Below are 15897 nucleotides of genomic sequence, written 5' to 3' on the forward strand. Positions count from 1 at the left end.
TGGAAAAAGTGTTTGCTATGACCAGTGTGTTCTCTTGACAAAACGCTGTTAGCCTTCACCCTGCTTCATTTTTTACTCCAAGGCCAAACTTGCCTGTTACTCCAGGTATCTCTTGAATTCCTACTTTTGCATTCCAATCCCCTAAGATGAAAAGCACATTTTTGTGTGTTTGTGTTAGTTCTAGAAAGTCTTGTAGGTCTTCCTAGAACCAGTCAATTTCAGCTTCTTCAGCATTAGTGGTTGGTGCATAGATTTGGATTACTGAGATGTTGAATGGTTTGCCTTGGAAATGAACTGAGATCATTCTATCATTTTTGAAGTTGCACCCAAGTACTGCATTTCAGACTCTTTTGTTGACCATGAGGGCTACTCCATTTTTTCTAAGGGGTTTTTGCCCACAATAGTAGATATAATGATCATCTGATCACTAGCAGATACATCCACAACTGAGCATTGTTTCCACTTCGGCCCATCGGCTTCCTTCTTTCTGGAGCTATTAATAATTGCCCTCTACTCTTCCCCAGTAGCATATTGCACACCTTCTAACCCAAGGGCTCATCTTCTGGTGTCATATATTTTTGCCTTTTCATAATTCATGGGGTTCTCTCAGCATGAATACCACAGTGGTTTGCCATTCCCTCCTCCAGTGGACCACGTTTTATGAGAACTCTCCACTATGACCTATCCATCTTGGATCGCGCATATTTTCATTAAGTTTCACAAGCCCCTTCACCACAACAAGGCTGTGATCCATGAATGGGGATTATCAGGAGAGGGGGGTGCAATTCTGCCCATAACAAGGTTAGATATACATTTAGGTCATTCAAATAGGAGGGTGGATGACAGGCTTGATTTGTGCAGGACTTGGGACAGGAAGACCCTTTGGAAGACAATCACAATAATCTGTGTGAGTGATGATCAGAGCCTGAGCTAGAAAGAGGACAGTGTATTGAAGTGAGATGCTAAAAGATTTATCAGGAAAAAGGGGCTTGCAGGATAGAATTCAAACTCCTCAGTATAGTCCATAGAGCCTTTGACAATTCAGCCCTGAGTGCTCAATACAGCTGAATGTTCTGCCACTCAGCATCAGGCATGCTACCCTCTAGGCGTAAAGACCTTCTCAAAGTCTCCGATCACTTTTTCTCCAGGTCAAGTCTGTGTGCCTGATCTTCCCTCTTCAGAAAACATTCTTCTCCCTTTTCTTAATCAGCTAAACATCTATTCAGGCAGAGGTAGCCCAGTGTTATCTTCCCCGTGAAACTCCAACTTTCTCTGGCAATGAATCACTTCCTCCTCCAGACACTCTCTGCATAGACTCTCTCACATGGTGCTCTGATTCTTTTATATTTTACAGCTGGCCACCCCCACTAAACTGTAAACTCCTTTTGGGCTGGGATTGGTTCTTTTTCTTTGTTCCCCCAGAGGCTGACATGGTGATCGGCAAATGGAAATTGTGAAGGTATCTGATGAGTGTATGAGAAAGTCTTCTGATACCACTGATATCCTACGAGGTGAGGCCTTGCCTGTCATTCCTCTGTAATATCTCTTTTTAACTACAACACTAGGAAGAGACTAAAGCAAGAAAGTCAGATTTTCCATATTTGGGGCTGAATCTCTCTTATAAAAAGTAGCAAGACATTTTCACGAACCAGCAAGGAAAATTCCAAGGGAAAATCCAGGCAAATCACCAGAGTTTCCAATTTGTCACCACTTTAATCCTTCTTGTAAATCACTTCCAGTATAATTTTAAAGGAAAAAATACCACTGTCTTCATGTCTTTTTCTATTGAAGAACTTCAGGAGTGACTCCCATTGCCTATCTGGTTAAATCCAAGTTTCCCTGTCTGTTTTGAAGATTTTCCACAGCCTGGCTGTGTTTCACCTATCCAATCCACTGTCCACCCAACAGTCAGAATTAACTTCCTGAAACACAGATAAGATTATTGCTGTAACACTCAAAAATACTTTAAGGCTCCTCATAACCACAGATAAATTTCACATTCCTCACAGAAGCTTTCTACTATTTGGCCCTGGTGTTGTGTTTTCTATAACATCTAGTTTTCTATATAACATCTAGTTTTCTATCTCCAGCTCTTACCTTTCTCCTGAATTCCAGATTCATATGCACCACTGCCTAATCAGTATTTCAACTTAGATGTCTAATAGACATCCAAAGCATAGTATGCCCAACTCTTGATTTCTCTCCTTTAAATATGCAACTATCACATCCTTCCTTACCTCAGCAAATGGTCTCTAGGTCTAGAAAGACCTTAGAGTTATCTTGGACCCTTGTCATCTAATCTACTGGCAAATTTTGCTAGTTCTGCATTCAGTAAATATTCAGAATTTCACTACTGTCCACAACTCTTTCAAGTGCTACCACTCTGATCTAAGCCACCGTCATCGTGTTTGAGTTATTTCAGTAGTCCCTAACTGGTCCCTCTGCGTATATGTTTGTTCTCCCACCCTCTTTCAAACCCTCAAGGCCGTGTATTATATTATTACATTCATATGACAGTCCTGAATAGAAAGGATCAGCCACCAATGCCGAGACTTGGAGGAGACGCGGGTTCCATCCCTGGGTTGGAAAGATACCCTGCAGTAGGAAATGGCAACCCACTCCAGTACTCTTGCCTGGGAAATCCCATGGACCGAGGAGCCTGGTGGGCTGCAGTCCATGGGGTCGCAAGAGTCGGACAGGACGGAGGGACTAAACAACAACTTCAAGACATCTATTGTCTTGAAGAAATTTCGCCTGCCGCTCCACCCGCGCCCACAGTAGCCAGGAGGGATGGCGGGAGGAGGGCGGGAGGATCTCACGCATGCGCTATTGTTCTCTGAGCGCTCGCGTTTGAACCCCGCCCCTTTCTTTAACTGGTTTAGCCACTGCACTTGCGCAGTTCAGGACTGTTTGTTCCTTTGTCGGCGCTATCAATAAAGTTTTAGCTAGCGCACGCTCTCCTTTTCCTTGGCAAGATGGCGGAGTACGACTTGACTACTCGCATCGCGCACTTTTTAGATCGGCATTTAGTCTTTCCGTTGCTTGAGTTTCTCTCCGTAAAAGAGGTAAGGGGTTTTTTGAGCGCGCGGAAGGCGTGGGAGTGCTTGAGATGCGAGGTATGGCCAAAAAGCAGTGGCAGAAGCCTTAGGCCTGATGCGTGGGATGCGGCCGTGAGTTTGGTCTTGAGACGGGCTGTAAGGACCTGCTAGTAGTTTAGTGTCAGCCCTGTTGATTAGCTACGCGAAATTCTGCCGTGAGCAGGGGTAAGGTGACAATACGAAACTCAGGGGCGAAAGGGAGTGATCTCCACTTCTTGAGGTGCCGGTGCCGTAGGGACTTCCGCGTCATTCCTCTCGGAAGTTGGCGATTGGCTGGCTCTGCTGTAGTAATGCTTGACTAGCTGGCTTCTAAAAGCAAAAAATTTAATTTTTTTCCCGGGCACTGTAGGAAGGGTGGTTTGGCTCTGTGCTTTTCTTTGCTGGATGGTTTGGAATGATTTTCTTACACTTAAATATCTAGTCCCTTAATTTCCGTAAAGTTATGAGTTCTTTGCGAGGAGTTTAGCGTTTCTGTAGATAGCCACTTCTAGAAGCGTCGCATGTTTGATTCGATGGGAAGGGGGACCCAAAAAATAACAAACCAGCAATTTTTATCTTGAAAGTTGGTTTTCAGCGTATAGATGTACGGACTTCGAGTGATTGGAATTGGTCGCTAATGTTTATTTAGCTATTCAAGATACCTTGAAAAAATATGTGGTTCTGGACCTAATTTAAAAACATATCTCAGCCCTAAAAGTTTGAAAATCTTAGGCTTAGTTACACTTAAGTTTATTGGGAAATTGGTGTATTTTAGTAGTTACAATAAAGCGATATTGCTGTGAGGAAAGAATTAGAATATTGACCAGAAAAAATAGACGCGTTCTGTTTGCAGAAGCAGAGTAAAACTCGAGTCTACTTAGGGCACTCTAGATTTGGGGAGTAGATTTTGTGTGTCCGAACAGCAAAACAATTAAAAAGCCCTACAAATAAACATTAAATTCTTCTGATAAGTTTTCAAATTTTCCCATGGTGCATTGGACAAGTATAACCCTCAAATTCGTATGAACCTTTTCTAAAAACCTACAGACAACTCTGTAGTTGTTGAAATTAGAGAACAGCCAAGTTTATTTTCAATACTGTTCAAAAATGTCTTGCCATATAAAACTTGGTTCTGTCTTGGTTTTTCTTTTATAGGATGTACTTAATCTATATTATAGAGCTTGAATAAAACAGTTAGTTGGCCTTCTGTTGTCTTTTTTGGATAATTGAGAAAGATTCATCAAAGATCAAGGAATAGAAAAATATCTTCTTTACTTCTAAACTAGCCAGACTTCTTGTTTAATGGTCTTTACACTTTGGTTTTTCAAGGCAGACAGATGACAGGGAGGAATACATAAGTGTTAATTAGTTTTTCATTGGGCAGGACCAAAACTGAACAGAGCTGAGAATCAGTGGGAAATAACAGCTCGCTCTATGTTTTCTTGGAGAAAATATTGGTAGTTTGGCTGTAATACTTCGAGAGGCAGAAGATGCTGGAATATTTATCAGCAGCCATGAAATTAAAAGACACTCCTTGGAAGGAAAGTTATGACCAACCTAGATAGAATATTCAAAAGCAGAGACATTACTTTGCCAACAAAGGTCTGTCTAGTTAAGGCTATGGTTTTTCCAGTGGTCATGTATGGATGTGAGAGTTGGACTGTGAAGAAAGGTGAGTGCCGAAGAATTGATGCTTTTGAACTGTGGTGTTGGAGAAGCCTCTTGAGAGTCCCTTGGACTGCAAGGAGATCCAACCAGTCCATTCTGAAGGAGATCAGCCCTGGGTGTTCTTCGGAAGGAATGATGCTAAAGCTGAAACTCTGGTACTTTGGCCACCTCATGCGAAGAGTGGACTCACTGGAAAAGACTCTGATGCTGGGAGGGATTGGGGGCAGGAGGGGAAGGGGACGACAGAGGATGAGATGGCTGGATGGCATCACTGACTCGATGGACATGAGTTTGAGTGGACTCCAGGAGTTGGTGATGGACAGGGAGGCCTGGCATGCTGTGATTCATGGGGTCGCAGAGTCGGACACGACTGAGCAACTGAACTGAACTGAAGTATAGGATTACCATGGAATTATGAGAAATCCAAGATAAAATCTCATCACTAAAAAACTTACCCTTTGGTGGAGAAAGGTCTGTAATTATAAGTCCAAGAGTAATAAATGTCAGAGAAGTACTATCGGAGTGTTATCAAAATTGAAGAGGTACTATTCTGTGGGCAAAAAGGATTTTGAGGAGGGGAGTCTGAGTTTTATAGGCTAGATGGTTAGGATAGATACTCAGTGATGATGAGGGTATTAATTAAGTATATTTATAGTATATTGGAGAATATAAGCTCCATGAGAGCAGGAACTGTGTTTTCTCCCTTATGTTCTCAGTAAAGAGAGTCTGATATAAAGGCTTTTCATGATTATTTAATAAATGTGTGAATACTTATTTGAAGCTTGATGTTCTTTATTCTCAAGTGAAGTAGAAGGCCAGATAATTTTTAAGAGCCTGGGGAATGAATTGAGACCTGGACTAGGATCCTGTCTCTGTAGGATCCTGTCTCTGTCAGCACTCTGGTGCACTTGGGAGCTATCTTTCCCATCTTGACTAAACCTTTTCTCATGCATCAAGTGTTCCTACTACTACCACCCTCATGGGGTAAGTTAGAAAAATTCATGAACTAGTGCGTATAAAGAATTCAGTCTTCTGGTACAGAGTAGCTACTCCAAAGCCTCCAAAGGAGGCTGCTGCTGCTGCTAAGTCGCTTCAGTCGTGACTAGGCTGTCCTATATGAGAGGGGAGCGAGGCATTCAGTTGGGGTTTTGAGGAGTGAGGTCAAGCATGGAAATGGTGACTGAAGAAGCTGACCAAAGACAAGTGCAAGGATTGGTGAGTGTGAAGAGCCTAACTTTGATTGGAAATCTTACATTTATAAGTGGTCATTCTTGGAATGAGAGAAACAGTAGAAGGTTATTTGAGTAGCGTAGACAATGTGGTGGATAAATGCCATCTCAAGATTGATGAAAAAGAATTGTTGATTTGAGAAAAGCAGAGATTTGATTGAATAACATTATTGCCTAGTTCTGAAATATTTTATAATTAACCTTAGCCAGAACATAGAAAAGAGATAAATTTTTCCAGTGCTAGTGATTGACATTGAATTCTGTTTGGTTGGAGAAAATGAATGGAATAAATGATAACTAGTACAGAGAAGAGCTTTAAAATAGCCAAAACCTGGTGGGCTACTGTCAGTCCATGGGGCCACAAAGACTCAGACATGACTGAGCACACGTTAAAGAGAAGAGCTTGGAAATAGCAAAACTATCCAAACTAACGTGGAAAGTGACCATCAAAAACTGTAAAAATTAGAACAGAAGGTGTGTTGAGGGTGATCAAGCATTTCAGAAACAGTGGTAGAAGAGGTGATGAATTTAAGTTAGAAATGTAGAGATGAGGTACTGGATGAAAGTTATAATTTGCAAGATAAAGAAGCTTTAAGGGCTTGAGTATTTGAAGAATCGTCAGTGTAGATGTTGGATTTGTAGAGAGTGATAGCAGGAAGAGGTGTTGAAAGATTTTTAGTTTATTAATAAGTAGTTTTCAAGAGGTAGACAGACTGAATTGGCCAACTGTAGCATGTGAACCAAATAAAGCCCTCTCTCCCTGTTTTGTATGGTCTGAGCTTAAAAAAAAATTTAACAGATGAGCATTTGCAGTTGTTCTTAACTATAGAACACTAACTGTACACCAGTTGAGTGAAATTTTTCCTGTCTAGAAAGAATTCCATTCTTCTCATTAGAACTGTGTTGCAAAAAATTTTATTCTGTGTTATATTTTTTAATTTCAAAAAGAAAATTGTAACTTTTCTTTCTTATGGTACTTACATATTGTATTCTTGATTTTTGCGTTTTGGCTCACAAAATTTAAAATGTTTACTATCTTTTCTTTACAGAAAAAGTGTGCCTATAAGATAAAATTTAGAGAGAATGATGTAAGTGGGTGTAGATTTAAGAAGGGGCCATTGAGGTCTGAGGCAGAGCAGCAATGCTTTGGATCTACAGCTGGGAGAAACGTTACGAATTAAAGGCTGTTGATGAAGTGACTAGGAGAGGTGGCATGCCAGGAAAAGGATCTATTCACCTAAGGTTCGAGTTTCCATAGGGCAAACTGAAAGGAAACTTTGTTGTTGTTTTGTTTTATAAGTCAACTTCTTACCAAGTATAACGTACATACAGAAAAGTGAGCAAATAAAATGCTTTTTTTCCTCCCAAGGAAGCACACTTATGTGTGACCACCATCCAGATCAAAAAATAAAATGTTGCAAACATCCTAAAAATCTTTCTTCTGACCATTCTTAGTCATTACTCACTCTTCCCAAAGGTAAGCACTAGTTTGATTAGTTTGGCTGTTAAAATTTTTATATACATGGAATTAAGCATTCACCAGCACCTACTGCTTTGTATGACTTCTTTCCACATTGTGAGATTTATCTAAGTTAGGGTGGTAGTAGTTCATTCATTTTCAATTTGGGATGTTAATCCATTGTATGAATAGACTGCTGTTGATTCATTCTCATGTTGATAGACTTGGCTGTTACAAATAACGTTTCTGGGAACAGTCTTGGTAATGTCCTTTGAATGTATACACCCATTTATTTTGGGTACCTAGGAGTAGAATTGCTAGGTTAAAGAATATTTTAGTTTTGGAAGATAAAAACAGTTTTCCAAAGAGGTTGTAGTTCTGGCAGCAGAGTAAATTGTTCAGTTTCTCTACATTTATACCAACACTGATATTGTCAGTTTTTTAGATTTTAGTGTGGTTTTAATTTATATTTCCTTTTAATTAAGGAATTAATGAGGTTGAGGACCTTTCTCAGTGTTTATTGGCCATTTGGGTATACTATTGTGGAGTGCCTGTTAAAATCTTACAGCCATTTTCAATTGGATTGTCTTTTTCTTACTATTTTGTGGGAGTTCTATGTAGTTCGGAAGGTTCAGGTTTGATCTCGTGGCTGTACCGTTTGACCACCTTTATCTTGTCTTTTCATGAATAGTAAAATGTTGTAGAAATTATCTGCATTTTTCTTTGCATGGCAAAACTAGATTTAGTACAAAAATCTTGTGCTGAAATGGTATCATCTTGAGTACTTGATTAAAAATTGTTTTTGAATTAACATTACCGTCTCTCTACCTGAGTGCCCTCGTGTAAAATCCTTACATGTTGCTCAGTACACGACATGTTTATGGGAGTTTGCTTATGTATCTATTTGGTCCCAGAACTGTGGGCTACATTCATGTTTATTGGACTTTTTGCCAAAGCGAAACCTGTTACGACAAGATTGACAGAATGGGTGCTAGTTTTGTTTCAGGAGTGTAGATGGAAAGCATGAAGGATTTTAACTATTTAGAGAAAAAGTATGTGGAATATAAAGGAGAGACCACCTCAAGGAGAAATGAGTAGGCATCTTGTGGATGTGAGTGACTGAGAAGGTAAAACATTTAAGAGTTGATTCCTAATTACCTGATTGTGGAAAGGTGTCAGCTATACCATGTGCTTCTCAGTGGGGTTGGTATGGTTGGTTGTTTACCCATAGCCTTGTTCTTTCTAGGCTAAAAGGTGACTTGTAGGGACACATAAAAGATCAGAAGTTGGTGAGAATGGTTTTGCTTTATTTTAAAGTTGTTAGGTAAACAAAATCTTTTGTCTCTGTAAGTTGATTGCTTGCCTTTATTGTAGGAGCATGAATTAATAGTGTATGATATTTTACTAAAATATTGTAGTTTAGGATATGTTCCCAGGTACACTAATCTTTACTATTAACTACTTTTTTTGAGGGAACTTCAGTTTATTCATTAGAAAGTTGTTTTGTTTTGTTTTGTTTTTTTTGCAGATATATAATGAAAAGGAGTTGTTACAAGGGAAATTGGATCTTCTTAGTGATACCAACATGGTAGACTTTGCTATGGATGTGTACAAAAACCTTTATTCTGATGATATTCCTCATGGTAAGTTTTTTCATTACATCTGAAGTTTGACATGTGAGCTGAGGGCATGTGTATTAAACATTTTGTGATTTATAAAAGAACTTTAGCTGAAGTTTTAATAATTATTTGAATGATTTAAAAGTTGTTTGAGTGAAAGGTAATAAATATAAAGGCTACAGGTCTTCAAAAAGTATTTTCTTTCATAAAAGGTGTGAATCTACTTTAAAACATGGTCATCAATGTTTTCAGTTCATAGTATGCATCATCAGAGTTGTACTTACTAATCAGATTGTTTCCTTAGAATTATCTGAGAATGTTGCAGGTTTTTTGGCTTGCTAACTTTTTCAGTTAGCATCGTGTGTGCCTTAGAGATTTCCTGTTTGTCTTGAAGCATCTGAGAATAGCCCTGGTCCTCAAAAGCTTGGTCCCCAAAAGTACCATCTTCAGCTCACCTGGGAGAGCTTGTTAGAAATGCGAATTCTTGTGCACAGATTTACTTAGCCAGAGAAAGTTGGCCAAAGACCAGCACTCAAATTAGGGAACTACTGTGGTATAGTATTTTCTAAATCCCTGTTTTCTGTAGTAATAAGTAAAGTTGCTCCGTCGTGTGCAACTCTCCGTGACCCAATGGACGGTAGCCTACCAGGCTCCTCTGTCCATGGGATTTTCCAGGCAAGAGTACTGGAGTGGGTTGCCATTTCCTTCTCCAGTAGATATTCTTTAAAAACAAAAAAAACACTGCAAGTAATATTAAAAGATTTTAAGAACTCTTCAGTAGAGAAATAACAATTTGCTCTATTTAAATAGACATTTCTCAACATTTGATCTAGATTCCCTCTGTGTGTGAGAAACACTCTTCTAGTATATACTTTCTAATATATAATGTAGACATTATCTTAAACATAATCACTGTTTTGACTTTTTCTAAAATTTCCTGCAAGAACCATAGCTCTTTATATTTTAATTTGTGGTGAAAAAGTAGACTTACTATTTCTCTGAAACTTTAAAACATGCTAACAGGGTAGGTTACGTGCAGGTTTTCTCTGACTTCATAGTGCAGTAAAAAGGAACTATAGAATTGTCTGTGCGAGATTGCCGAACTGGATTTATAGCGAAAAGAGAAGTTACTGATTGGATTTAAATTCCATTCAATCTAGTTGAAAACCTGTAGTAATAATGTATGGAAACCCTTTTGGGCCTGTGTTCAGAAACTGGGATAGTCTGCTGAGAGAATGCAGTGACAGCAAATATGAAAACACCGAGAATGAAGTCTCTGAAATGTAAAGTTAGGTAATTGGTTCCTCAACAGCTTCTTTCAGACTGTATCTGTATATTCCTCAGTTTGCTCTGAGAGTAAGAAGACTTTGTGATGCTAGAAAGAAACAAATTGGATCTAGGGGAGTTACTGACTTGGTGGCTCCTGGCATGTGAATATGTTGGGGAGAAATATATATGCGTACAATTTAGATAGATTGAAAAATGTCCAAGACATCCTCATAGTTAGTATAATTTAACATTGTAGTACTCCTTTGCATTTTTAATAGCTTTGAGAGAAAAAAGAACAACTGTTGTTGCACAGCTGAAACAGCTTCAAGCAGAAACTGAACCAATTGTGAAGATGTTTGAAGATCCAGAAACTACAAGGCAAATGCAGTCAACCAGGTAGCTTCTTTCTTTTTTAAAAAAGTATTTTATTGAAGTTGCATTGATATATAATGTTGTGTTAATTTCTGCTGTACAACAGAGTAATTCAGTTCTGCGTGTATATAGGTTTTGTGTTCTCCAGCATGGTTTTTTCACGGGATATTGAAAATAGTTCTTGTACTGCACAGTAGGTCCTTGTGGTTATCCATTAGATATATTTAAAGCTTCCATCTGGTAATCCTCGCCTCTCCCCCTGCGCCCCCCCCCCCCCCCCGCCCCGGCCCAGGCAACTACAAGTCTGTCCTCTGCGTCTGTGAATTTATTTCTGTTTTGTAGTTCATTTGTGTCATAGCTTAGATTCCACATCCAAGTGATGTCATATGGTGTTTGTCTTTCTGTTTTTGACTTAGTATGATGTAGGTACAATCATGTTGTTACAGTGGGTGTTATTTCATTCATTTTATGGCTGAGTAGTATTCCATTGTTTATATGTACATCTTTATCCATTCACCTGTTACTGGACATTTTACGTTGTTTTCATAACAACTCGGTTACTGTGAATGGCACTCTTATGAACATAGGGGTTCGTGTATCTTTTTGAACTACAGTTTTGTTTATATATGTGCTCAGGAGTGGGATTGCTGGATCATATGGTAGCTCTGTTTTTAGTTTTTTGAGATGCCTCCATACCGTTTTCCACAGAGGCTGCACCAATTTGCATTCCCACCAACAGTGTAGGAGGGTTTCCGTTTGTCCACAACCTCACCAGCATTTATTGTTAGACTTTTAATAATGGCCATTCTCCCTGGTGTGAGATGGTACCTCATTGCAGTTTTGATTTGCATTTCTCTAATAATTAGCAGTGTTGGGCACATTTTCATATGCCTGTTGGCCATCTGTATGACTTCTTTGGAGAAGTGTTTATTTAGACCTTCATGTCCTTTTTCAGTTGGGTTGCTTGCTTTGTGGTTGTTGAGTTATATGAGCTGTTGTATTTTTTTTTTTTGGTTTTGTCACATTGGGTGGCATGTAGGATCTTAATTCCCCAACCAGAGTTCAGACCTGTTCCTCCTGCAGTAGAAGTGAGAAGTCCTGAGCACTGGACCACCAGGGAATTCCCTTATGAGCTGTTTGTATTTTGGGAAATTAAGCCTTTGTTGGTCGTATCATTTGTATATATATTTTCCAGTCAGTGGATTATCTTTTCATTTTGCTTATGGTTTCTTTTGCTGTACAAAAGCTTATAAATTTGACTAGGTCCTCTTTGCTTATTTCTGTTTTTATTTCTATTGCCTTCAGGTAACCTCTCCTTAATTTGAATTCTAAAATTCTCTTTTCTGGATTAATACAAACATTAATTCATGCTTTATCTAGTAACTCAGTCTAAAAGTTCATTGTCTAAATGATGACTTTGTTTACTTTGCTTTATCTTTATTGTGTAGGGACCAAGAAGTCCTTAATTATAACTGATAATACTAAATGTTTTTAGAACTTCTTGACCAGTTAATCCAAATGTCATTATGCTGAGCACCTCCACCCCTCTTTCCAGGGACTTCTGGGAATGTCTGGAGACATTTTCGGTTGTCACAATTAGATGCTGCTGGCATCTAAAGAGAGGCCAGGAATGCAGCTGTACATCCTACAGTGCATCAGATACTATTCTCCCTTCCCCCTAAAAGAATCACCCAACCCAAAATGTCAGTAGTGCTGTGGGTGAGAAACTCTGTGCCTAGGGAGGACCTGTTCGGGAAATCCTGAGCTCTCTTATCACATTGCATCATTCTCTCCTATCCTTCCATGCCCAGCCCGAGGAGGGTGGTAGAGAGCTGATAGGTTATTTTTTATTCGTGACTTCCTCTTAGCTAGAAGTAGACTTAATGTTTGGTTTCCAAAGAAAGCATGTTACCTTACTCTGACTTTACTAAGTGAAGACCTTTGTGTCATTAAAAATGTTTAAAAATAAAGTCCTCTAGTAAAATTGAATATTACCATCATGGAAAATCTTTTCTATCAATACATTCACTTGAGGAGGAGTTCAGGATTTTACCATGTTGCACCTTGAGTTCTTATGATACATCATTGAACCAAATTTTTAGAGTGATTGGCTCTAAGTTTTTATTTGTGATTTGAGAAAGTGTTACCAGATATTTCTTTTTATAAAAGCAGCAAGTACTACAGTGTACTTGCTATACATACATACTATACATGTACATACTATGCTGCGGCTACTGCTGAGTCGCTTCAGCCGTGTCCGACTCTGTGCGACCCCACCGACGGCAGCCCACGAAGCTCCTCTGTCCCTGGGATTCTCCAGGCAAGAATACTGGAGTGGGTTGCCGTTTCCTTCTCAAATGCATGAAAGTGAAAAGTGAAAGTGAAGTCGCTCAGTGGTGCCCAACTCTTAGCGACCCCATGGACTGCAGCCTACCAGGCTCCTCTGTCCATGGGATTTTCCAGGCAAGAGTACTGGAGTGGGGTGCCATTGCCTTCTCCATATACTTTATAATATAAAGTGTGTAACAGAGTTCTTCACTGTGGTCTACAGCAAGTATTAAGTGAGGTGTTTTTTAAAAATCTTTTTATGTTAAAATTTTGTAAATGTTTTTATTATTATAATATGCTCATATCCCCTCCCCATTAAACTTTCAAGTAAAATTATGCTCCCAAAGACATGCAACAGTATTCATTCTTGCAGTAAACATAAGGAAATGGTTTCAGTCTTGAAAATGTGCAAAAGGCGGGCAACTCTGCCACCTGTCATTTGTCCCTTGTGTCTTTGTCACTAATTTGTTTTTTACTAGGCTGCCAGCATCTCAAGTTATGCTACTTCTAGAAAAGTTTAATTGGGTTTTTTGACCCTTTGGTATGAACTGTATACTGATAGAATGTGTAGCACAGATAGCCTGTAAGTTAAGCATGCTTTGTTAGTCTTCGAAATTTGCCAAATCACTGTTCTTATGAAAAATACTAACATTGTGGAGGGGGGCAAAATTAATCTATAGGATTAATTTGTGCTTGTTTGTATCGTCTATTTCCTTCTCTATTCTAATATATTATCAATTAGAAATGTGTCCTCAAGAGAGCAAATAGCATTTTCAGTAGGTTACCACCTAAATAGATCTCACGGATGTCACTATAAGAATAGTCAGAATGTTCTGGTTTTATTACCTGAAAAACTGAGATCATGTGGTGAATCAGAACATAGGATTTTTAATTAGGGCTTAAGAAATCTCAAAAGTGAAATTTTAAACTTTAGTTTTCCTTGAGTTCCTATTCCTTATGTTCAAAACATGTAATGTTCTGTTTATTTCTGCTGCTGCTAAGTCGCTTCAGTTGTGTCCGACTCTGTGCGACCCCAGAGACGGCAGCCCACCAGGCTCTCCGTCCCTGGGATTCTCCAGGCAAGAACACTGGAGTGGGTTGCCATTTCCTTCTCCAGTTTATTTCTGGAAGTCTTGTTTTTAGTGTTAAATATTAAAGTAATTGTGTGGCTTTATGTGAGTAATAAGGTAGAAGTTGAATATGCTTGTTTTCTGTGGTCTGTGAAAGACAGTAATTTTTAAATTTTTTTATTAAGGGATGGTCGGATGCTGTTTGACTACCTGGCAGACAAGCATGGTGTAAGTGGTCTTTTAAAAAACTGTTTAGTTGTCATATTGTAATAAAGGTACAATGCTGAATAAATAATAAAGAACAATGCTTAATAGTTAGATTCATGGCTTGAAAAGGATGTAATTTCCCAATTAATGTGTTAGACATAAGACCAGGTATGTTTTTGGAGCTTTAAAAATTAGTCTTGATTGGAAAATAATACGCTTGTAATTACCTTTAGATAACATGTTAGCTTTTTGTATTTCTGACAAGCAGGTAAAACACAACTAAATATGAATTAAAATGCCTTGAAGAATAGCAATAAGTAACACTTTGGCTACCTTGTGGAATGTAGTAGCCCTTGATGTTACCAAGACCTTTATAAATCTCAGATAAAGGAATGTTATTATAGGCTTACATAGTCATCTTCCAGTCTCCTTCCCTTGCATTAACTCAAAGTGTGTGTATAATCATTTGCATATAATTAATTATTTAGCTTGCATTCAAGTTTTGTCTTTTATTTAACACATAATTATTGTAACAGGAGGCATGTTGACTACTGGGCATGATTACTTTTTCTAGTTTCTATGTAAAATGTTTTGATATATTTGTTAATGTTCTAGTTTGGAGCCTTTCTCTTAGATTTCTTCTCTTTCACTAGGTTTGAATCATAAACTCTAAAAATGGGTGTAATTTGGGGGCCAGTTTTTGCAGAGAACTGAAATTTACTGTACACATTATTTATACAGAATCAGAAAATCTTAACAGGGATGCATGTGCTAGATAGTTGTCTAAGCTCCTTTACCAGCTAAGGGATTCACACGTCAGACCTTCAGCTATAGTTCAAGTTTGTATCACAACAGTGAAGATGTTACAATTCATAACTCAAGGCCAGAGCTGTGAATGTGAAATTCAGTAATTCCTAATATATATTTTAAGGGTCATGTGGTTTTCTGATATTGGGCTGGGGGAGGGATCAATTTTTGAAAGAATTGCTATCTGGGGACATTTGAAAGAGTAAATGGTTTGAATCTTAAAACTCAAAATTAAGAAGCATAACCTAAGCTTTTTTCTTTTTGTAGTTCAGGCAGGAATATTTAGATACACTGTACAGGTATGCAAAATTCCAGTATGAATGTGGAAATTACTCTGGAGCAGCAGAATATCTTTACTTCTTTAGAGTGTTGGTAAGTAATCTTTTCTTTTCCCTCTCTTTTGTAGGTTGCCTTGGTTCTTCAAAACAGGTCTATAGATTTGGGTCTGTCCATTAAGTTTTCAGCCATCATTGGCAAAAGAAAAAGTAAACTTTCAACAAAAGCCAGAGAGAAACAGGAAACCTTATGTCAGGGCCTCAAAGTTTGGAGGGAGATTTAGCTTGTCCTTGAAATCCAAAAGTAGGAACCACTAATTTGTCATTTTATATATACATGTATGATTTTAGCATTTGTAGAGTTCTATCATGTAATAGATTTGTTATAATAATACTGCCCGGCACAGTGAATGGCACATTGTAGGTGGCATATTACTTAATTTTTAGTGAGTAAATCTATTATTGCTAATTTTAGTTCAACGTTTTATGCTGCACGTATTCCTTGAACTTGTTCTAA

At 38.5% G+C, this 15897-nt stretch overlaps 1 protein-coding gene across 1 annotated transcript in view; it reads left to right on the forward strand.

The window, feature by feature from the left end:
* Positions 1-2954: 2954 nt before the first annotated feature.
* The window catches only part of EIF3E (eukaryotic translation initiation factor 3 subunit E), a 47929-nt gene continuing 34986 nt past the window's right edge, over positions 2955-15897 (forward strand). The window contains 5 exon segments of the mRNA NM_001034603.1: positions 2955-3065; positions 8962-9076; positions 10600-10717; positions 14277-14319; positions 15373-15477. Coding sequence (NP_001029775.1) covers positions 2976-3065; positions 8962-9076; positions 10600-10717; positions 14277-14319; positions 15373-15477 — 471 coding nt within the window. The 5' untranslated portion in view covers positions 2955-2975.

The sequence above is a fragment of the Bos taurus genome, chromosome 14, assembly GCF_002263795.3.
Source record: "Bos taurus isolate L1 Dominette 01449 registration number 42190680 breed Hereford chromosome 14, ARS-UCD2.0, whole genome shotgun sequence".
Lineage (NCBI taxonomy): Eukaryota > Metazoa > Chordata > Mammalia > Artiodactyla > Bovidae > Bos > Bos taurus.